Source organism: Rhinoraja longicauda, chromosome 1, assembly GCF_053455715.1.
Source record: "Rhinoraja longicauda isolate Sanriku21f chromosome 1, sRhiLon1.1, whole genome shotgun sequence".
Classification (NCBI taxonomy): Eukaryota; Metazoa; Chordata; class Chondrichthyes; order Rajiformes; family Arhynchobatidae; genus Rhinoraja; species Rhinoraja longicauda.
In genome coordinates, this window is record NC_135953.1 from 67,167,438 (window position 1) to 67,192,359 (window position 24,922).

A 24,922-nucleotide genomic window follows, 5' to 3' on the forward strand; every position below is an offset into this window, starting at 1 on the left:
ATCGTAAATAGCTGGGGTCCCAGCACCGAACCTTGCGGTACCCCACTGGTCACTGCCTGCCATTCCGAAAGGGACCCATTTATCCCCACTCTTTGCTTTCTGTCTGTCAACCAATTTTCTATCCATGTCAGTACCCTACCCCCAATACCATGTGCTCTAATTTTGCCCACTAATCTCGTATGTGGGACCTTGTCGAAGGCTTTCTGAAAGTCGAGGTACACCACATCCACTGACTCTCCCCTGTCAATTTTCCTAGTTACATCCTCAAAAAATTCCAGTAGATTTGTCAAGCATGATTTCCCCTTCATAAATCCATGCTGACTCGGAATGATCCTGTTACTGCTATCCAAATGCTCAGCATCTTCCCCACCACTGATGTCAGACTAACTGGTCTATAATTACCCGTTTTCTCTCTCCCTCCTTTCTTAAAAAGTGGGATAACATTTGCTATCCTCCAATCCACAGGAACTGATCCTGAATCTATAGAACATTGAAAAATGATCTCCAATGCTTCCACTATTTCTAGAGCCACCTCCTTAAGTACCCTGGGATGCAGACCATCAGGCCCTGGGGATTTATCAGCCTTCAGTCCCATCAGTCTACCCAAAACCATTTCCTGCCTAATGTGGATTTCCTTCAGTTCCTCCATCACCCTAGGTTCTCCGGCCCCTAGAACATTTGGGAGATTGTGTGTATCTTCCTCAGTAAAGACAGATCCAAAGTAACGGTTTAACTCGTCTGCCATTTCTTTGTTCCCCATAATAAATTCCCCAGCTTCTGTCTTCAAGGGACCCACATTTGCCTTGACTATTTTTTTCCTCTTCACGTACCTAAAAAAACTTTTGCTATCCTCCTTTATATTATTGGCTAGTTTACCCTCGTACCTCATCTTTTCTCCCCGTATTGCCTTTTTAGTTAACTTTTATTGCTCTTTAAAAGAGTCCCAATCCTCTGTCTTCCCACTTCTCTTTGCTATGTTATACTTCCTCTCCTTAATTTTTATGCTGTCCTTGACTTCCCTTGTCAGCCACAGGTGTCTCTTACTCCCCTTAGAGTCTCTCCGCCTCTTTGGGATAAATTGATCCTGCAACCTCTGCATTATTCCCAGGAATACCTGCCATTGCTGTTCCACAGTCTTCCCTGCTAGGGCCTCCTTCCAGTCAATTTTGGCCAGCTCCTGCCTCATGCCTCTGTAATCCCCTTTGCTATACTGTAATACTGACACTTCCGATTTTCCCTTCTGCCTTTCCATTTGCAGAGTAAAACTTATCATGTTGTGATCACTGCCTCCTAATGGCTCTTTTACCTCTAGTCCCCTTATCAGATCAGGATCATTACACAACACTAAATCCAGAATTGCCTTCTCCCTGGTAGGCTCCAGTGCAAGCTGTTCTAAGAATCCATCTCGAAGGCACTCTACAAACTCTCTTTCCTGGGGTCCATTTTCCCAGTCTACCTGCATGTTGAAATCTCCCATAACCACCGTAGCATTACATTTGTGACACGCCAATTTTATCTCCTGATCTACCTGTCAAATGTCCTGACGGTAAATAAATTGGTTAAACACAAGCATTTTATGGTATTTTGAAATGACTTTACTTATTTTAATATAATGTGCTTCTAAATGCATCTAAGAGAACCTATCAAACCCGGGGACAGCATGTGACAGCGCCCGCAATAAGCAACGATACCTGGCGACAAGCCAGCTGTCGCCGAGAAATTTCACTCCGGATGATTTCTCAGCGACGCGCCGAGATCCACTACGATTCTTGGAAGACTCCTCACGATCATGCCCGCGACACCCGGCGAACTGTCAGCGACAGCCTAGTCGCCGGCAGTCGTCTTAAAATCGCCTAAAGTGGGACAGGCCCGTTACTCCCTCTCCTCTGTCCTGGGTCCCAAACATTCTCCTTCGGCAAAACAGCAACTGTAGTTTGCACTACTAGTACAGCATTGCATTCTGCATTCACGAATGCCTTCTTCGCTGCTCTAGGTGACACCAGAATGGGTGATAGTTGCAAGGCATCTCTCTTCAGACCCGTGCATTACTCTAAGTTTCTGGCCACCCGCCCGTTTAATTCTCCATCCCCCCTTCCCCCTCCCTCCCGTTTGATCTGCTTACAAAGATGCAATGAACTGGGCCATTCATGAACTAATTTTCAGACCGACTACATCGCAGCCTTCCAGATGAACACGGATTTCAGCGCAGATAGACACAAAATGCTGGAGTAACTCAGCGGGACAGGCAGCATCTCTGGAGAAAGGGAATGGGTGAAGTTTCGGTCGAGACCCGTCTTCAGAGCCGAAAGGTCACCCACTCCTTCTCTCCAGAGATGCTGCCTGTCCCGCTGAGTTACTCCAGCATTGGTACCCGTCTTCGGTTTACACCAACATCTGCAGTCCCTTCCTGCACACAGAGTTCAGCGCAGTCGGCACCAATTCCGCTATTCGGATTTACTTTACCGCTGGACGCAGCTTTTGCACCTTCATTTCGAAAACTACATGGACACAAGGGCGGCTCACGTGGGTGTACGTGGTCATCACTGCGTGCAGATGTTATGGTTTCCATAACGTTTAACAGGAGTAGTTTTGCTGGGCCAGACGGTGCCCAGATGTCACCGAGCCGGTGCCCCGGCCCTGCACCCCACCCCCCCCCCACCCTGCACCCCCCACCCCCTGCACCCCCCCCCCCCCCTGCGCACACACACACCCCCTGCACACACACACACACCCCTGCACACCCCTCCCCCTGCACACCCCTCCCCCTGCACCCCCCCCGGCCACTCGCCCACTCACTCACCTGCCCCGGTTACCGGGCGCCCCGGGGTAGCGCCGGCCCGACGCGGGCGGTGGGCGAGGACTGGCCACCCCCGGAGACGCGCCCCATCCCCCCTCCCCCCTACAAGTCCGCTAAAAAGTGTAAAGCCTGAAAATTATTAACGCAAAGCAAAAGCATAATTAAACAAAGTAACTCCCATTTACCTCCTCACGCCGAGTGCACGGACAAATCCAACCAGTCAGTCAGTGAGTGAGTAATCTGCCACTTCTCAGCTTGACAACACATGCTGGTAAGTCCAGGACTTTCTCAGTTCTCCCGGTCCCAGGCTGGACGTTTTTGATTTCTTTTTAAACGACTAGCTATGTTTTTCTGGCTTCTTGCTATTTGCTCTCATTACACCACGTGGTGAAGACAAAAAGAGATTCAAAGACTCTCGTTCAACATCTCTTAAGACTTTCAGCATTGACATACATCACTGACACACGACTGATGTACACCACTGCTCACATCAAGCATAGGATCACCCTGCTTGTTGGACCCACATACAAAGTGGCCCTTTTGGTTCTGGTTCTGGTTGATTACTGCGCAAACACCTCATAAGTGGTTATCTCGCGCAGGTCGGAGTGAGTAGAGTAGTGATTACATTTTGAAGTGGGCCTTTTTTACTTCAGTAACGTAGAATGAAGGAAGCAAAGAGAAATGCAGAATCTCGAAGTTCAACAGCCAGAGGATGCCAGTGCATCTCGACACCTCTGTCACCTGTGTGCAAGGAACTTTCAAGCCCAGATTGGTCCAACTACCAATTCTGTACACATGGCAACACTATGGATATTTTGTTTTTGTTTTTTTTTGCAGGAGGAGGCCATTCGGCCCTTCGAGCCAGCACCGCCATTCAATGTGATCATGGCTGATTATTCTCAATCAGTACCCCGTTACTGCCTTCTCCCCATACCCCCCTGACTCCGCTATCCTTAAGAGCTCTATCTAGCTCTCTTGAATGCATTCAGAGAATTGGCCTCCACTGCCCTCTGAGGCAGAGAATTCCACAGATTCACAACTCTCTGTCTGAAAAAGTTTTTCCTCATCTCAGTTCTAAATGGCCTACCCCTTATTCTTAAACTGTGGCCCCTTGTCCTTATCATGGTGAGAATGAACCCCAAGCAACAACAACATAAAGTCATGCAGCAGGGAAACAGGCCCTTTGGCCCATTGTGTCCAGTACCGACATTATGCACCATTCAACACTAGTCCCATTTCCCAGCACTTGACCCTGAGCTTCCCAGGCCAGGATTGGTAGCTCGTCCAAATACACTTAGAGATTATCTGTCTACATCAGCCTGTTCAAGCAGTGAGTTCCTGATTTCAAACACCATCTGGCTAAATAAAATTACACAAATCATCTCCAAATCTCCTACCGCTAACCTTGAAATTATATCTTCTATTAAAGTTTCATACTATCTACCCTATCTATGCCCCTCAAAATTGAGGTGTAATAACCATGTCAGCACCATGACGTCAAATTAAACTAATCCCGTCTGTTTGCACGTGGTCTGTATCTCTCTATTCTCATGCCTGTTCGCGTGTCTTGCAAAATGTCTCTTAAGAATTGCTTTTGTTCCACAACAATGTTACTGGGCTGGATACTTAGTGTTAGGGGTAAGGTTTTGGAATGTGGGGACTGGTCCATAGAAACATATTTGTGAACCAACTATTTTTCTCTGCTGCTCCATGTGACTTTGTTTAATTATATTTTGCATGCCAACATACAATACCCCTGTATTATGTTCTTAATTGACTTCAAGTGAAATTGAATTTGAAGCTCAGAGCTTTTCTCAGAAGTCATTGAAAGTTGCTGCATACATCTTTACCTATGTTTTGATGAAATATGCAAGGCACAATGTGAATTCACTAAGAAGAATGGATCGGCTAAAGAGCAATTGACAAAGTTTTAAATCACAATACAGCTAAATGGAAAAAGTGACACTCAGGAAGAATAACTGTTTAGCTCAGATCAGTGTGATCTGGAATACCATTTATTGCAATTTGGTTTCAAATTATTGGAAGTGAATATGGCACTACTTCAAAAAAAACTAACATAATAGGAATACAAAATAAATTGTATCTCTGTCCTATTTTTCTTAACAGAATCTTTGGTTTCTTGGTTCATTCCAGTCAAAGTATCCCACAAAGTGCTTTCAGCTGTCCCCTATTAAAAATGCCAAATACAACTACAAATCTTATAACAAACAGTCGGTGATAAAAATGTAACAGTGAGCAAGATTGCCAATAGATTATTTAGCAAAAATGCCAAACAGGAATAGAAGAATTTGAGGTTACTATTACAGATTTTTGAACTGCATGTACATTTTCACTGTCAACAAAAATAATCTCCCAAAATAAGAGCAGGCAGCATGATAAAGATTCCTTAAAATAAACCCTGGCATAGATGAGATATTATAGGATGAATGATTAATTACGTGATGGGACTTTTGAAATTAATCTATTCAAATCCTATGATGGATCACAATAAAGGAAAGGAAATGTCATGTGTAGTTGTCACACTATTGGAATGACGTTGAGGCTTTTATGAGGGCACCAGCATGTTGCCTATATTGGAGTGTATTAGAGTGTGTTGCCTATATTGGCATGTAAGGAGAGGTTGGACAAACCTAGGTTGATTTCCCTGAGGAGTCGGAGTCTAAGGGATGACCTGATAGCAGTATATAAAATAATGACAGGCATAGTTTTTATGGTAATTATGACTGCATAGGCTGTCAATATCTTTTACCTAGGTTGGCAATATTGAACACTAGAGGCTATAGGTTTAAGGCAAGGAGGGAAATTTAAAGGAGAACTGCAAAGCAAGTTTTTTTTAATAGAGTGATAGTAGCCTAGAAAACGCTGCCAGAGTAGGTGGTAGAATCGTATTTTATAATACAATTGTATTTTATAATACAATTGTTTTCTATAAGGTTACCTCTCAGCCTCCAACACCAGGGAGATTGCGACTCTACCTACTCCCCTCCCACCAACATCGCCACCTCTTAACCATAACATCTCGCTCACTCTGTTAAAACCTACTCCAAAACTGCCCGCCTTCTAGGGCACTGTTTTTTCATTATGAAATAAATTGCTTTTATACGTAATATTTCCAGATACCACAGCAATTGATTTAGAATGTGCTGTGCAAAGGTTCTTAAAATGTGGGTACAGAGAATACACATGGACATTTGTTTCACAATGACCTAATAGCAACTGGCACTCATTAAGAATTCCAATGTTCTAATATTATTCCATATTCGATTCTTCTTAAATCTGTTTTGTTTTACGAGTGGAAATTCACCTGTTTCTTACACAAAGGGTTGCTGTCAATAGCCCAGATGCATATTGCTGCAAATAGTCAAAGCAGTTAATTACACAAGCCCAGACAAACACGTTATTCTTGCTGGTTTAGTAAGCAGTTGCGAATATTGATCAAGCCATGCAATTTCTTATATTAAAATTCAAGGTACCACTTACCCTGTGTCATCAGACAGGGCTGCTGTAGGACTGTATCTACAGGACCAAATATAAAGAACACACAGAATATTTACAATAAAACATGAAATACACATCAAAATGCACAAGATTGAGATTTTCAAAAATACAAAATGATCATTTCCTTGCGCAACAAATGTGTAATGTTGGACTGGTCCCTGGTCCAGAGAATCCTCAGTTCCAGGGGCAATTAGTTCCTGACTTTTCAAATTCAAACCCTTTTTACAATTACAGTAATATTTTATTATATAATGCCAAAGAAAGCATGTAAAAATGTGGCCAATCATATTTATTTTGCTGGGAACAAATACTTCCAATTGGAGAATCACCTTCAGAAGTTCAGTAAATGCCCAAGGTTTCTGCAAATGCTAATGACAATAATTGGTAACTCTCAAAGAAACCTCTAGAAATCCTTGTTTGCTTTTCATGCCCAAACGATCTAATCAAAACACCTCTAATATGAAAGTTAATTTTAAACACGTTTTCTCCCTTTTAATGCTGAAAGTCGAAGATTTTATATTATTGCTCATTCATTGGTTTAAAACCAGTTTCAATTGTTGGTTTATGGATCAAATGGATGACCATATTCTTTAGAATGACATGTCCTGACTTATGTACCATGTACAATAATTGTAAAGAAAAAAACATGTCCTGCTGAATAACGTACCAGTCACATATTTCTGGAATCCAAAAAACCCAACCAAGCAACTAAAATAATTATCAGACTGAAATCTTAACTTTGTTTCCCCCCCCCCCCCCCCCCCACAATTACTGCCTGATATGTTGAGTACTTCAAGCATTTTTTAATTTTTATTATATTGGAACAGAATTCCATTTGACAGCAGGATTAATGGACAACATATTTAATATTAGAAAGATCAGAAATGTACTTGCAGTGATGTATTTTAAAGGCAGTGCCATGGACCTTTGGGAAAGATACAAACCAAAGAGAAGACAGAAATGTTGGAAGGTTGGTGGGGTAGCAAGGTGGCGCAGCGGTGGAGTTGCTGCCTTACAGCACCAGAGACACGGGTTCATCCTGATTATGGGTGCTGCCTGTACGGAGATTGTATGTAATCCCCATGACCAAGTGGGTTTCCTTCAGATGCTCTGGTTTCCTCCCACACTCCAAAGACCTATAGGTTTTTAGGTTAATTGGCTTTGGTAAAAATTGTAAATTGGCCCTTGTGTGTAGGATAGTGCGAGTGTAAAAGCATTGATGGTCGGCACGGACTTGGTGGGCCAAAGAACCTGTTTTCGCACTGTACCTCTTAACTAAACTAAACTAAGATTGGCCAATTCAGGTGGTTTAAAAAAGATATTTGACAGCAATAACAGCATTTATCAAGCTGCAAGACACGAAGGATATCAGGAAAAATAAATGAATTAAAATATTTGTGCTGACTCATTAAATAGTAATCTTAAACACACAGAAGCTAGTTATTTTTCATTTAGACTAATCATATTTATAGTTCATTTCATAACCTTAAGAATTCATAATTTGGGAATTCTAGGTACACTGATGATCAGCTGGAATTGAAGCCTTTGGGTCTTATTTCCAAAGGTTCACATCAAATTAAGAAAATTAAGATTTTGCTAACAATAAATTAATAATACATAATACTTCAGAATTTAGGACAAGAGTCTATTCAACAAATATGCTGTTATAGAAAGATTGAAAGTAAAACATGTAACATTGATATGAATATTATCAAGAAAGTTTGTAAAACTTCCGACCTGTGTTGCATTAGTAGAAAGGGAGAATGTAGTTCATGTATTATGTGCATACATGATAATATTACTGAAAATGATTACCAAAGTACAGTATTAGAGCGGGTACAATCGGAAATGCTATTTGGAGATCCAAGAGTGTAGATGCTAGAATTATGAGTAAAATAGAGAGAGAGCTAGATAGAGCTCTTAAAGATAGCAGAGTCAGGAGGTATGGGCAGAGGGCAGGAACGGGGTATTGATTGTGAATGATCAGCCACGATCACATTGAATGGCTGTGCTGGCTCGAAGGGCCGAATGGCCTACTCCTGCACCTATTGTCTATTGTCTAAAAATTGGACTAACAATCTGGTTATTTTTGGAATCATGCAGTATGGACAACAGGCCCTTCAGCCCAACTTGTTCATACCGACAAAGATATCCCATCTCAACTTGTCCCATTTACCCATCTGAACCGTTCTTATACATTCACCTGTCCGAATGTCTTTTAAATGTTGCTATTCTACCTGCTTTAACTACTTTATCTGGGAGCTCGTTCCATATACTTGCCACCCACAGTATGAAAACGTTGGCCCTCATGTTCCTATCATATCCCCTCTCACTTTAATCTCACATTCATGAATCCCCTATCCTGAGGGATTCACCCCATCTATTCCTCTCATAATCTAAAAACGCCTAATTACCGATGAAAATATTTCCTAAACTACTGCAGACATTGCACTATGATGATAATGAATGACTTAAATTACAAAATGATATTCTTCACAAATGTTGCAAATATCAGATTTTACTGGAATGATTTAGTAATAATGAAACAAGGAAAACAAACAAATGGAAAGTACAAAACAGTGAGTTCTGTATGTAATACATACATTTTCTGCTCTTGCATTCAAAATACGTAATGGAAACTTATTTTAAAGCAATAAAGAATTAATTCAAGAAATTAAGTTATTTTACACTCCGTATGAAGCTGCAAAGGACAGTACAATGCAGCCAGCTTGCTTACCATCCCTTCCACCACCTGAAGCATCCATTCTCTCCACCACTTCAACATGTGGCAGAACTACAGGCCTCAATACAGTGATTTGTCAAAGGTTCTTAGCAGCATTTCCCACACCCAGAACTTCTATCAGAATTAGACGAGTCTCCATTCTGTCACATAGCATCTGACTGAGAAATATATCCACCTTACTTCATTGTTGGATCAAAATCCACAAACCCACTAAACAACTGTACCTCCCCCATAAGGATCACGGTGATTCTCAACAGCAACTCACTAGCAGCTTTTCAGTAAATGTATAGTAAAATAATCACAGACATGTAGCCCAGTCTTAGACAGTAAATATCTTGAATCAAAATATTTCCTTTAAAAAAAAAATCTACCTGGTTACATTCTCTTTCAGCACACTGCTCTGAAATGTCTATAAATAACATATCCCCTATGAATAAGCAATTTGCTTCTCTCAGGTGATATTAGCTCACACCTGTGACTTATTTTTCATCTTAAATACAAATGTGCATATGTATACCACTGAAATGCCTACCATCTTTAAGGAAGATAAAGTAGTATTGCGATCACAAATATTTAGCGGGTCATTTCTACATTTTATGCTTCAGAAATGTTAATTAGATCTATTATAGCAACTGACATTTTACTCTGGATTCTATATGTAGCATTTACAATATAAGTAGCATTTTCCTTTTTGGGTGCCAATAAAGAGATATTTAAAAAAAAAAGAAATAGCATAGCATCAAGTTAAGGCGATAATTACATGGAATGAAAATTTTAAGACTTCTCAGACAAATCATGCTCCACCTCCGCACTAAATGTGTATTAAGACTTAACAAGGTATGATGTCAAGAATGGCCTTTCACTGTCATCAAAAGGATATAAAACAAGTTTCAACAATGCAATTCAACAGCCTTAATGAGTCAATTTGTGCACACAGACCAAGACAAACAAGACAGGTGTTAAGTTCTATTTATTTCAATGTAGACGTTCCCACACAAGTGATTAGATTGCATTAGTGCATTTCAAACTCTCGGACCACGGCAACTATCAGTTCATAAACAAAACAAATAGCTCACGTCCATTGAGATTCATCCTCGGATTTCCTCCTTTTTTTCGGTTCCCGCTCAACTTCTTTATTAATTCCGCTCAATTCCTGGTCTCGCTGTGAACTGGGGACTGGGAGAAATTTGTTAAAGGAAGCACTGCTCTGTTTGGTAGTGGCTCTTATCCGACGACCCATCATGTCATCCTTCTCTACATCCGGGGTTCCCTCCTCGTCATCTTCCGTTCCCTCGCTGGAATCCTGAACATTTTCATTTATAGTGTGGGCAACCAGGACAGGAGAAGGGATCCTTGGAAAATACTCAGCTGTGCAAGTATCACTAAGGAAAGTTTCTTCAGGTTCACAACTATGGAAGAAGAGGTAAATTAAACAAAGAAGGAAAGAACCAACTAATAGAAAGTAGGTAACAACAAGATTCACAAACTGGTCAGGCAAGGCAGAAAATTATCATTTCACGCTTAGAATTAATCGGGTTAAAGCTTCTGAAGATTTAAAAATTCTAGAAAACAATAGGTTATTCTTTGGAAGTATTTTGGAAGCTTGGGTTCGAAAGGAGACCAGTAGTCTATTGCGAACCTAGGCTCTGCCTGGGTTCAGCAACACTTACACTTGCATCCATTGCACTAAGCAAATCTTCAGCACCCCAGGGTGCTGCTGCTGCTGTGCTGCTGATCCACTTGAAGGACAATGTGCCCAGCTAAGCCTGAGGAGGTGGGAACCTGACAGCTTCACTCCCATAACATAACTTATAACATAACTTATAACAACACTTTATTGTCACTCGGCACAACACCGAGCGAAATTTCAGCAGTCACACAAAATACAGCAAAAAGAAAAGAACACAGGACACCCGACCCCAACACAAACATCCATCACAGTGACTCCAAACACCCCCTCACTGTGATGGAGGCAACAAAACTTCCCCTCTCTTCCCCCCGCACCCACGGACAGGCAGCTCGACCCCTACCGAGGCAAACGACACGCACAGCCCGCTCCCCCTTCAGCCCCCCAGGCCCATGAAGGTGTAAAATATGCTGGCAGTGTCAGCCTCTCAGCCATGTTTAACCAGTGCAGCATCTGGTCAGCAGTTGCCACCATCCCAACATCCTTGAGGATTACATCCAAAGTTTGCACTCATGCATACAGGGCAGTGGGGGGGGGGGAGGCGGCCACCAAACATATCTTTTATTCTGCCCACATTGCCTGATGGGCTCCTGCCAAAGGTCACCAGAGCTAAAATGAGTCATTATCCACATGACGTTTGAGACCAACAACGAGCCACCCTGACATTGCTCCTGAAAGCACCAACCACCTAGAACCTCCCCCACCCATTGGCGTTGCACATGGCTCGTCAGTTTGGGGACCACAAGGCCCATTGAACTTGGCAAGGCTAGACAGGGCAACACAGGGTTTCTCCCCCTCTTCTAGCTCCCCACTAACGCAGTAAATCAGGAGCTGGTTATCGGTTGACTTAATATTATGTATGTTTCTTCAGCTGAAAGCCTGGCTGAAATTTAGCCATGTGAATGGGCACAGTTCCAGTTGCGATCAGATTATCAGCTATCATGTGATGGGCTGGGGACTGATGGTACGTTGCTTGTGGATGGGTGGTACATACGTGTGGTTGGTATGTCGTTGGGACGGTAAACATGTAAATGCCAAGAAGGCATCTGGAATGGTTTTACTGTCCCCACAGAGAAATATGTACCTGAAACCACAAATTCCAAACGGTAACAAACAAGTCAATGTAAATTTGCCTCCAGAGCATAAACATATCACCAAACCTGCAAATAGTTTAAAGTAGCATTTAAAATGAACAAATGTGTCTAAATCATGCTGCAAAAATTAAAGAAAAACGCAGCTCAGAAAATTTTATATGACCTAACTAAACTAGAAACAGGTACGTGCAGATTCCAATAACGTGGTTAGCACTTTTAACTGGCAGTGTAAATGAGTGGTGTAACGACGTCTGGGCTGCAGCATAGCCCTTTTAATTGTGTGTTATTTTTGAAAACCATGTTGAACTAATTACTTTGCAGAAGGCTGAAGTCTCCACATAACAAAACTATTTATAAAGTTAGGATTAATGTACAAAGGACCGAGTGGCCTCAAGTCTTGTGTTACAAGGATCATGCTTATCAGAAGCACCCAACAACACATGCTCAAGTGCTCAAGCAAGCTTTCAATCCAGACCAGCTGGAAGGAAAATAAAATGTACCTGATCTCCTTCTGGGAGGCAAGAATAACCTCACTGTGTGCAGGGATTTGGGATTTATCTCCCATTGCAATGTCTTGCGAATTGAGGATAACCGCTGAAGATACCGAGGGTAATTGATGGCAGGTATAGGCTTTGACAGTGCAACTATCTGGCTCTTCTTCTGACTCACTGCCTGGGCCAGCCCAGCTGATGCTCATCTTATCACCATGCTGCTGATCTATCTCTGTCACTGGGCCAAAATGTACAGAACGCTGGCAGCTGGGTGAAGCACTCTTCGAGTTTCTTGCCCGACGATGGGCAAGGTCAACTTCAGCTGCTTGTCCTACTTCAGATCCGCACTTTGGCTTCACTTCAGAACAAATTGTAGTTGGTTTGGAAGACTCCTCACTGGACAAAGTTATGGAAAATGGAGAAAGATTATAGTTAGAAGCAGACAAAGATGTATTCACTAATCCCCAAATTGGCGTTGGTTGCAAGAAGAAGATACTCTAGTCACAAACAATTCACTACCAATCATAATGATATATCCAACATTCTCAACCATCTCAATGTAATGACATCAATCTTGTAATTTTTTTGTCACCCAATTAATAAAAATGTGACTGCAGAATTGACTGTTGGTTTGTTTAGGAAGTAGGACATAGCAAGTAGGTATAATGTGTTTGAACAAGTATTGGCAGACTCTAACTAGTTTTGTTCCAAGAGGATGAGGCAAACTGTTACAGAAGCAAGGGAAATACCAAAACTGTGACAGGTGGAGTCCACTGTAGGGAATTACTTCATAATATTATCTGAATGGTGAGAAGCTTCATATGGAAGTTGTGTGGAAAGGTAAAGCAAAAATATCCCAAAAATGTAATGAACTGGAATTTCAAGTGGGCAGGAATGCAAGGGATCAGAAATTCAGATTCAGGCCACCTGCCATCATGCAGTCAGCTCTAGGCTGCATCTCAGGAGGACAATGCACTTCAGGAGGAGAATTTGCCCCTGGATGGGATATTCCAGAGTGATACTAAAAGGGTTAAATTAAGAGCATAATTAACAGACCCCTGAGTATAGAAGATTAATGATTAATATAATTGGGCTGTTTAAAATGATTGTAACAGTTATTGAGGTTGATATGGAGAAACTAGTTCCTCTCGTGGAGAACTCCAAAGGAAAATGGATGAAGTTGAAATCAAAAATGGGTCATACAGAGATAAGGTCAGGAAACAATTCTTCACCAGAAACAGCCGTGGAAATTTAACACTAGCTCCTTTAAATGCTACCAAGGATGGGTCAAACAATGATTTCAAAACTGAGGGTGAATATTTGTTAGCAGTTTGAGTTATAGAAAGATGGATAGAGTTAAGAAGCAAATTATCAGTGAAGACCAAACAGGCTTAATTACCCACAACTGTTGCTACATCCCTATATTACCCGATGCTCTAGCATTAAATCTTTCAGATTGGCATCAAGAATACAAAATCCAGAAGGATGTGGAAATGTAGAAATATTATTGATAAGGGTCAGAAAATATAGCAGTGCTATTTGTCACTTCAAGAGGTGAAAAAGGTGGGGGAGAGGTGCAGAATTTAGGGAAAAATTGATGCTGAGTAATTCTACTCCACTTTCCAATGGTGGAGGCAACAATGATAAATATCGTAGCCTCCTGGAGGTCAACAATCTGCCCTCTTGCTTAAATCTGGTGCACTGCTCTGGGGAGACCAGCAAAAAAACTAAATTTGACATAAAAAGAACGCAGCCCTCAAAATAACAAGTCTATTTCTGCATGGGTAAATGAGACTTATTTGGAGAGAGTAAATATAGTTAAGAGGTGTGTGTAAGAGGGAACTGCAGATGTTAGTTTATACTGAGGATAGACACAAAATGCTGGAGTAACTCAGTGGAACAGGCAGTACCTCTGGATAGAAGGAATGGGTGATGTTTCTGGTCGAGACCCTTCTGAGCTGAAACGTTGTCTATCCATGTCCTCCAGAGTTGGTGCCTGACCTGCTGCGTTATTCCAGCAAAATTCCAGCATCTGCAGTTCCTTGCATCTCTGAGCATTTATTGAAACAGACTCGTGAAAAGCAATACTGCTGGTCTCGACCCGAAATATCACCCATTCCCTCTCTCCTAGGTGCTGCCTGACCTGCTGAGTTACGCCAGCATTTTGTGATACCTTCTATAGTGATAACCTGCATTGGTCTGACTGAATAGACCATCTGATTAAAATAAATACAAAGAGAAACTAAATGGTTTCTGACCAAAGCAATTTTTGTTGGTGCTTTAGCTCAGTAGGACTGAGTAATATTGCTTATCCTTTTCCCCAATGGTATACTACAACAACAGCTCATCAAAGCACTTCTATTATGGGGTTAACCTTTACTTCATACTAGCCATGTGTTTCTGCCTCTTCAACACAGGCAACTCACTGAGAACCAGTGCTATTACGCCCTGTTTATTTTATTCCTCTATGAACACGAAACAGTAGGGAGCAGTTCTGTTTTTATTGCACCAGGTATCTTCAAAACCAACCTAAAAGCGATAAAAAGGTGATGAAAATCTTCAGTACTCTTGAAATGAAATAGATTCCAATCAAAATATTTTCAACAGGAATGGTCTCTAATTAGTGAATGGGTTCGAAAGTACATCACTTTGGATTTTAAAAAATGAAAAGGCCCAGTGTTTTTTGAATATAATGGTGCTTATGCAATAGAAACATGGAAATGTAGATGCTGGTTTACAAAAAAAGACACAAAGCGCTGTAGTAACTCCGTGGGTCAGGAAAGAATGGATAGGTGATTTTTTTGGGTCGTGACCCTCCTTTGGACTGCTAATGCTGTTTTGTTTCTTGAAAATAGGAACAATTTGTTAATGTCAATGCTGCACCGATAGTAATTGAGGATTTAATGTGGCCACATTAAAAATATTTGAAAAACAGGCACTTGAAGTACCTGAGGCTTTGCAAAGGTAATTATTGTTTTTTCAAATATCATTTTGTTGTTCTAATTAGATTAAGTAAAAAGCAAGACTCAGTTTCAGAATAATATACAAACACGTATGGTGAGTGTAATTACAACAGAGCGGGAGCTCGGTAACAACCTGATATTGGTGGATAGCTTGAGCCTCTGCCATATCTCCATATCGGCTGACGTGATAGAGGAAGGAATGAAGGTGCGAGGCTCTTGCCGACTGGTGAAGCCGACCAGGGCCTTTCGCCGAGCCAGATCATCACGCTCTACATCTGGGCCTTTCACCTGCTTTTCCTCATTGCGCCTGTTCTTTTGCTGTGACTTCAGCAACATGCCTGCTTCCTGAGGGATAATAACTTCACTCTCTGCAGCCTGAATGGGACTTTTGCTGAACAATTGCACACAGGTAAATGGAGGGATTAAAAAAAAGAGTATAGTCAGAAGACAGAAAACAATGAGACAAGTGAAGTTTTAAGGTGAGCACCAGTTTCCATAGTCAGTTAAGAGTGGGAATGTATAGATTGTTAATTGCACAATATTGGGAATGAAATCATATGAAGTTGGATGAAAGAAGAGAAATTTCATCAATAAAATAACAGGCGTGTAACCTGCTGAAACTTATTTCCTCTGGTAGAGAACACTAAACACAAAACATAGTCTTAAAATTTAACCTGTGACATTCAGGAGTTAAATCAGTAAACTTCTTCAAAGTGAAAAGTTTTGAACTCTTCCCACTGCACCCTCCCCCCTCCCCCTCCCCAACCCTCAAACCCCAGAAGAGTGTGAATGCTGTGTCCATTGAAATTTTCAAAGTGAAGACAGATTAAGTTTTGATAGCGGAGAAGTAATACAAATAAATGGACTTGAATTACAGCACACAGCCATGATTTAAATGAATGGAATGAGCCAATGGAGCTGAATAGATTACCTTAATTCAAATATCCCTAGCTAGCAAATCACAAAAACTTGATAAAGGTTCTCTCCAGATATCAAACCAGATTTATGTACAGCTCATACTGCTGTGGCTCTACAGCCACCTTTACCTGTGAGAACTTGGTTGTGCCAATATTTGCCTGCTTGAGTTAAACACCTTGGTTTAACAACACTTGGATGGCCTACATTTGTATTTTAAATATATTGCTGGGCAGTAGTATTACCGACTTGTGAATTACATGGATGATAAACAGATCTTAAGAACCTGTCATGGATTGGGGAAGACCTGTATTCACACAACATCTGTGAAACTGTAGGCCCGCTTTCATCTGTAGTAAATTATATTTTAAAATATCGGCTTAGCAGAATCATAGGCATGTATATCCTTACATGAATGTAATTCATAACTCAGCTATAGTTTTAAAATCAAAATAATCATAGAGCCACACAGCATGGAAACAGGCCCTTCTGCCCAACTTGCCCATGCCAACCAACATGCCCCATCTACACTAGACCCTCCTACCTGCATTTGGCTCATATCCCTCTAAACATGTACCTGTCTAAATGTTTCTTAATTGTTGCGACAGTATCTGCCCGTCTTTGCCATTATAAGTGTTAGGTGGTTGAATATTTCAAAAAAACAATGGCCATTTTTTGGATGACAACAGGGCTGCTGCTGTGATTTTCCAGTATGGTTTTAAAGGACTGCAGATACATCAGAATAGTAGCTGAAGGGAGCCACTCCAAACATGATCTGGATCAGTTTGGGATGGAACATTTGCAGATGCTCATTCCAGCCGACAATATTATTAATGTGCCTGTCGTTTGCTATTTAGGCTTCCCTGCCCACATACCCCTGCACCTGTAAGTCTTCCCTCCATTGTTACTGGTGACCTTTAGTGTGTGTCATCCATGGGGTCATTGGAATTGATTCGTCAATGAGAGTTAGCATTGATTGAACATGGTCAGCAGTTCATAAGTTCATAAGTCATAGGAGCAGAATCAGGCCATTCGGCCCATCAAGTCTACTCTGCCATTCAATCATTGCTGATCTATCTTTACCTCTCAACTCCATTCTCCTGCCTTCTCCCCATAACCTTTGCTCCCCATAAGCTTTCAACAGTTCTGGCTATTTTGCAGAATTTCTGCTCATTTGTAGGTGCTCCAAATTTCACCCTTTGTTGCTTTGCTGATTGGAAATACTGTTGCCCAAAACTTGATACAATAGGAAATTCAAAAAGAAAGTAAAACTACACAAAGCTTAAATGTAATTAATTATTCATAACAAAGAGAAAAATGTAGACATTAGCAAAATGACCAGGTAAGAACATAAGAATATAGCAAACAATAGAAAATTATTATCTATCCAATCGCTTTAAAAGTGTGACTTTCTTTCATTTCTCTCTCTTGCACATTCCTCTGTACTTTCTCTGCTAATTGTCCCTTGAAATGTTGAGAACGTGGATTGTTATTGTAGAAGTTTGTTGCATGAAACGTTTAACAGTAGCACAGCTGGTAGAGCTGCTGCCTAACAGCACCAGAGACCGGGTTCAATCCTGACCTTGGGTGTTGTCTGTGTGGACAACATAGACAACATGGTCAGAACCCCCTGACCACGTGGGCTTCCTCTGGGTGCTCTGGTCTCCTCCCACATCCCAAATATGCGCAGGTTCATAAATTAATTAGACTCTGTCAATTGCTCCTAGTGTGTAGGGAGTGGATGAGAAAGTGGGATAACATAGGACTAGTGTGAATGGGGGGTCGGAGTGGACTCAATGGGCCAAAGAGCCTGTTTCCATACTGTATCTCTAAACTAAACTAAATAAGCCAATGGGAATTTGGTTTAGTTTACTTTAGAGATACAGCCTGGAAACAGGCTGTATTTGGCCCATTGTGTTCACATCAACCATCAATCATCTATTCACGCTATTGATCTATGTTATTCCATTTTCTCAGCCACTCCCTACACACTAGGGGCAATTTTAGCGAGGCCAATTAACCTACACACCCGCACATCGTTGGGTTGGGCAAGGAAACAAAAGGACCTGGAGGAAACCCAATGAGAATGTGCAAACTCCACACAGAAAGCAGCCAAAGTCAGGATTGCACTCGTGTTTCTAGTGCTGTGAAGCAGCAGCTCTATCAGCTGTGCCACCCATGCTGCCCTCATGGTCACGAGTCCTGTACACCAAAATGTAACAGTACCTGAGGCCCCAAGTGCCAAGGATTGTGAAAGAAAGTAGCTAGTTCGTCCAGGGATGAACATCAGTCATGGGTCTTGGGTTGAAGAGTATTGGGTGGGCAGAGGAGATGGTGCAGTCAGCTGGCTATTTCAGGGTCAGGGAGGGGTTGGATGAAGCGCTGGGATGGGAAATCCTGACATTGATGGAAAGTAAGAGAATCTACTTGAGTGTGGTAAGCTGCTCACGGAAGTACTAATGATCTGAGAAGAAATTTTGCTTGATGTCATCTGAGACAGAAATGGTGCCAATCATGCAAGCATGAGTCGTGACCAGAAGTGACAGGTCAAAGTTATGAAGGGGTGCAAACTGTCACAGAAATTATTGGAACAGTGATGGAATAGTGATGCAGAAGTAGAGGCCTGAGTTTGATCCTGACGTCTGTGTGCATTTAACATGTTCTCCTGTGACTGTACAGCTTTCCAGGGAGGGAGGGAGGGAGGGAGGGAGGGAGGGGAGGGGAGGGGAGGGGAGGGGAGGGGAGAGGAGGGGAGGGGAGGGGAGGGGAGGGGAGGGGAGGAAAGGAAAATGTTGGGGTCTTTAATTTACTTCAGGCAGAAGAATATATCAGTCTTTGTTGAGGGAAATACAAAGTAACACATTAGGTTATTACTCCAGCATTTTGTGTTTTTTATTCAGGATTCTAGCATTTGCAGTTCCTTCTTTCTTGGGGGCCTTTTCTCATCGCAAATTGACTAGCACTCTGTTATTAGAAATTGAATAGGAGAGTGGTACAGTATATACTCTCTACTTAAGGCACACCTTTCCATTTTCTGCTCTTGCCTTTGAGAAGTTCCATCAGTTCCACGAGAGGAATGTTTGATACTCGCCCAGAGCGCCCTATCCTTCTTCGTGCATGGTCCAGCTAAAAATTGATTGACCACCACCTTGGGCTTGCTTTGGTGGAGCTGAGCCTTTCTCAAAGCGAAGTCATCTTTCTCAAGATCAGGAAGTTTCTGTTCCTCCTCCTCAGTCTCAGAATCGGTGTCCAGATAGTTCGTTAAAAATGTATTTTCCCTACGAAGAATGATATCTGGAGAAGTTTGTCCACTGCTTTCTTGCTGTTGTTTTAGTCTACCACATAGAGGTAAAAAGTTATGAACATTTGTCATCCAAAGGAAAGAAAAGCATTTCTCAGCCAAGCAATGAGAGTCTATTTCTGTTGACATCACTCACTTATCAAGAAGCTTACTGTCAGTTTTTTAGAGATTTTTATTTCTTCATGCCATTTTTCACAAACAGTTCCCTGCAACTTTCACTCAATTTTCATGCACATGTCTCGTGGCCCTGTGCCACGACAAGCTTCGTTTTCCAAGATGCTGCAGCATTGCTGGTGCCTTGCGTACAGAGAGCAATTTAGAAAGCGCATCACCCAAGTTTTTTTGTCCTCTGCTTCTAATTGAAATCAGCGACTTTTTTTGCCAAGCTGGTGTCTGTGCGTGGGTTGCCACATAATCTTGGAAAAATGTACTCACAAGTTTCTTCAACATTTGTTATGCAACTCGCAGCTAAAACAAACTGTAGGTAATAGCTGATGCAACCACTCATAACAGTAAACATCACAGTTAAAATTATGCTAAATACACACAGCAATATATTTTCCCATAACTGTAAATGAAATCTGAGAGATCTAGGAGCGATCTAGGCGCATGGTTCCCTAAAAGTGGCGAGTCAGGTGGACGGTGTGGTAAAGAAGCTGTTTAGCATGCTTGCCTTCATTGGGAAGGGTATTGAGTACAAAGGTTGGGACATCATGATGCAACTATACTAGTCGTTGGTGAGACCATACTTAGAGCACGGTGTGTCATTCTGGTCACCTAGCTAGCTATAAAGAGCATGCCATTAAATTGAGAAGAATGCAGAAGAGATTCACCAAGATGTTACCTGGACTGGCAGGATTGGGTTATGAAAATTGGAAGGGCTGGGACTCTTCTTTGGAGGGGTGACAAGATCATGAAGTGAATGGATAAAGTGAACATTCACAGACCTTTTCCCCAGGATGGAGGATTCTAAAATGTGAGGGCAAAGGCTTAAGGTGAGAGAGAAGATATTCGAAAGGGACCTCGGGGGCAACCTTTATGCTGAGAGGGTAGGGTGTGTGTGGAATCAACTGCCAGAGGAAGCTATAGATGCAACTACAACTTTTAAAAGACATTTAGAGAGTGGCACAGAGGTGGACAATGGCGGGGGTCATGCCATTGAGGTATGCCTGCAATCCTACATGCAGTTTATTACAAGCTTGGCTTTCCCTCACTGTAACCAAAGTGTCAAGGTGAGAATACCCCAATGCTTGGATTTCCAGCTCCCTTACTCACCGTCACCTTCCACAATCATTGTACCTCCACAAGCACATTCCAATCACATCTTGATTATTGCCCACCCTACTTATCTTAGCAGCTCCCTCTCCCAAACCAACAAGGTTGTTTCCCTGAGTCCCTGCCCAAATAACACCCTGGTTGATCCTTTCAACAGAAGGACATGCAGAACATACGGCTGAGAATGGAGCTGGAGAAACCAGAGTCCCTCCCATACGCAGAAGAGAGAAGCTGGTTGGGAGTGCCAGTGTTTGTAGTAAATGTCATGTAGTTTTTTTGGGAGGGGGGTTATCCTCTTTCTCCGTGCTTATCTCCATCTTATTCTACACAACCTGCATTAAAAATTGTTGCCACTTTCACCATTGGACAATGCAAGAAGGAAAGACCATTTTCCTGCGGATGTCGTGGTCACTGGAGACCGGAAATGTGCTAACTTTGCAGGGCAGACGAAGAGATAAGTGATCATGTGGCAAATTAATAGTTGTCTGTGTAGAGGTAAGATACTAGGATGTCACAATTGCCAATTTCCAAAGACAAGAACATGCACTAGCTCTGTTACAAGTGGTCAGGGAGAGATTTTAAGAAAGCAAGCAAGAAGGTTGAGGGTAATCGTTCAGGAAATTCTAGGTACATGGGGAAGCCTGCCAGCAAGTTTTCTTCGTGCAGGAAAAAGTACACCTCCGCCTTTTCTTGTTCAGTTATGCAAAGGATAGAAACTGTTCTCTCCACTATGGGCATGGTCAGCTCTACAGGCAGAACTATGATGATTACAGAGACTAGACAGTCCAACTGTGCCTTAATTCCTGAATTCAAAAGCAGACTGTCCAGAAAACTTTCATCTGTTATAGATACAGACTGAAATAATACAGCACCATCACAAAAGTTGTCTCCACTAGCCAGTATACACATGGAGCTCAGAAAATATACAACAAATGGCCTACAAATCTAAGGCGACGTGTGGAATGGATAGGCCCTTTGAGTGGTCAGGTCTTGGCATTATATGCCTGGTGAGTAAATCACAAAACAACTGTTGCAGAGATGTCAAAAAAGGCACTATGAGAAACATAGTGCCCTTATTTAAATGGCAATTAGATCGACATGATATAGTTTAGTGCTCATGGCACAGAACAATCATGTGCACAATACTATTAGCACAGTCTGAACCCCAAAGTGCCCATTGCATTCCAGTAATACTGGTGCAGCACATTAGTTTTCAAGGTTCTGAAAACCTGGAACTCCATTACTGTTATTTTGTGAAATATTTGTAATTAATTTACATCTATAAATAACCGCAAAGAGTATTAGATACAATTATGTATTTTACAACATCGGGGTTCTCACAGCATGCACAATTGCTCAAGTATTGCTTCTGAAGTTTATGATATTATTTTACAATGTATTATGGAATACAATTGAATTATAATAAGTACTTGGTCTCCTTTGCAACATTGCAGTAAAAACTACACGATTCAGTTATTTAGGATCCATCATCTGGTGTTGATTTATACTAGTACAAAGATGAACATCACATCTGTTGTGTAAGGCAGTCATGATACATTGTTAGAGACAAACAAGGCTGTCATTGTTGGAATCTTGAGCAGCAAACTAAATGCTGGATGAACTCAGCGGGTCAGGCAGTACCTGTGGAGGGAAATGGACAGATTATATTTTGGATTGGAACTCTTCTTCAGTCTGAAGAACCCTTCTGTCTGGAAAAGGGTCCTGACCCCAAAACATCATCTGTCCATTTCCCTCAACCGATACATGCATTGATACTTCAAAGATGAAAGAGTGGCAAAATCCATGTAAAATATTGGTGCTGGAGAAACTCGGCAGGCCAGATATGGTCTGTGGAGGGAAATGGACAGGCAACGTCTGAAGAAAGGTCCACGACTCACAGATGCTGCCTGGCCTGCTGAGTTGCTCCAGTGATTTGTTTTTGCTCAAGATTCCAGAATCTGCTGTCTCTTGTTTCTCCTGTATAAATCACCATTCCCCTTATTTTAGGAAGGATTTTAAAATGTGAGAAGCTGTTCGAAGAAGGTTTATTATCTCGTACTTGAAATGAACAGGATGAGAAAGGATTGGGTAAGCTGTATATGTATCTGCTGGTGTTTTGGAGCGTGAAGGGAGCCTTCATTCAAGCATATTAGGTCCCTCAGGGTCTTGATGGGGTGGACAAAGAGAGGAGAACTAGAGTCATTCTTACAACTAAAGGGCCGGCCACTGACGATATACATGAGGTGTGACTTTTTTTCTTTTACGTGATCTTAATTCTTTGGAACTCAAAAGATGGTGGGAGCAGGGGGTTTGATTATTTTGCCACAGTAGTAGATACATTCTTGATAAGCAAGAGGGTAAAAGGATATTTAGTTGGGAACACGGAGCTGAAGTTACAATCAGATTATTCATGATCTTTTAAATGGCAGATTGGGTTTGGGCTGAGAGTGCTCTCTTGCCCCTAGTTTGTTTGCGTTTTCACTCTACATTTTACTCTATGAAATTGTTTCCAACCCTGTGGAGTGTCTTGTGTAACAGTGGATACTTCAGACAAATTTGGTCACATGGTGCTCAGCAGTACCTAAGACTTGGAATATATTTTCCAAAATCCCGAAAGAACTCCCTACAGATGAAACTCCACACGAGCATGACGTTTAAACAGTCATCCTTCATATGCAACAAATGAACATCTGCTATTCATTTATGCGACAGCACCTCACTTCTCTCTGTTTCTTTCGTAACGTATGTTTATTTTTACTTAAGGCAATTTTCTGAATTTGTATCCCCAACACGTTCATTGGGTTCATTAGGAACACATTTTGAGATTCTGAGCACAAGGACTTCATTTCCTCATTAATTTTCATGATTAACATTTCCAATATGCGTCTTGGTAGCAGCATTTGGGGTGGGAGTGATAATTTGTGTAAGAAACCTACCATTTCCTGGACATGCCAAATGAAAATGTGCTATTATAGTGTATTTATTAATCAGTGACAGGGTTACATTGAAAAGAAACAATGCTTCTATCAAACTGTTAGTCATCTGGTGATGTCACGCCAAGAGTAAGCCTGCTCTGCAATCTTTGAACAAATACACAACAGCATCTTCAGTACAAATCTACTGCAATTGAAATGCTCATAAGTATGTTATCGAGGAACTCCAATACAGTCATGCAGAAAATATTACTTGATGTGTATACAATAACAGGTCCAAAAATACAAAGCCAAATGAGCACCAGCCAGCATACTGGGGTTACACAAACACATTCCTCAGCCTCATCACTTATTCCTATTATACCATGTCAAAGTCATTAATTCAAAATAATTTCCTTAAAATTATCATTCAGTACCAAAATCTTTTGGAGAAATTTTGAATTTTAAAAATGTTAATTTACTATTTTCAAATTCATTAGGTTGACACCTACTTATGGCGAACTTAATATTTCTCAAGAGGCTCTATTTTAAAGTCAAGATAGTTAAAAGAATTCTGAAAGAATACCATGGTATAATAAAAACCTACCAAGCTAACAACACATCATGCCTTCACTTCACCTCTATGAGAGCTTCACACCACATTCTGACCTGCGGTATCTTTCAGCTGCTGGCAGGACCGTGATACCAGCCTTTTGAATTCTTTTCAACTTCTTCATTTCCTCTTCTTCTTTCCCCTCCCTTCTTGTACCTTCTTTGGATTCTTTCTGCCCAGGGTCTTCCACCAGGTGAGCTTTTAACGGGTTCTTGAGACCACCAACATCCTCTGCAGCAGCCAGTTTAGACATTACTGCTGTCTTGGAATCATTAATCTCTTGAGTATTGGAAAAGGTAGATGATGGTTCTGCGAAATCTTCACCCTGAGAGGATTCTTCACTGTGTTCTTCTTGTATAGGCTCAGGATGACTATGACCATCGAGTTATATTAGGGGCAAAAATGTTATGGACCATAAAATTTTAATTTACATTGTAAGTTACAGATTATCACAGACCATTTAAATTGGCAAATTTTATTCTTGATAGCATTTGAGTTCATGACCTGTCTTCTGAGAAGGTCAGAAAACACGGATCTTATCAAATTCTATTATTACAACAGATGGTTGCGATTGTACCCAACTGAAGCCAAGCCACAGCAGAACTTCCATAT

At 41.5% G+C, this 24,922-nt stretch overlaps 1 protein-coding gene across 12 annotated transcripts in view; it reads right to left on the reverse strand.

Annotated features, from left to right (window-relative positions):
* LOC144593565 (LIM and calponin homology domains-containing protein 1-like) overlaps positions 1-24,922 on the reverse strand; it is a 304,848-nt gene that overhangs the window by 69,143 nt on the left and 210,783 nt on the right. For 11 of the 12 annotated variants that reach the window (XM_078399328.1, XM_078399362.1, XM_078399356.1 and 8 more), the window contains 2 exons: positions 10,136-10,468; positions 6,299-6,334 (listed from right to left, as the gene is read on the reverse strand). In XM_078399328.1, coding sequence (XP_078255454.1) covers positions 6,299-6,334; positions 10,136-10,468 — 369 coding nt within the window. The remainder of the gene's footprint in view (positions 1-6,298; positions 6,335-10,135; positions 10,469-24,922) is intronic. The other variant, XM_078399413.1, reaches the window with a different exon arrangement.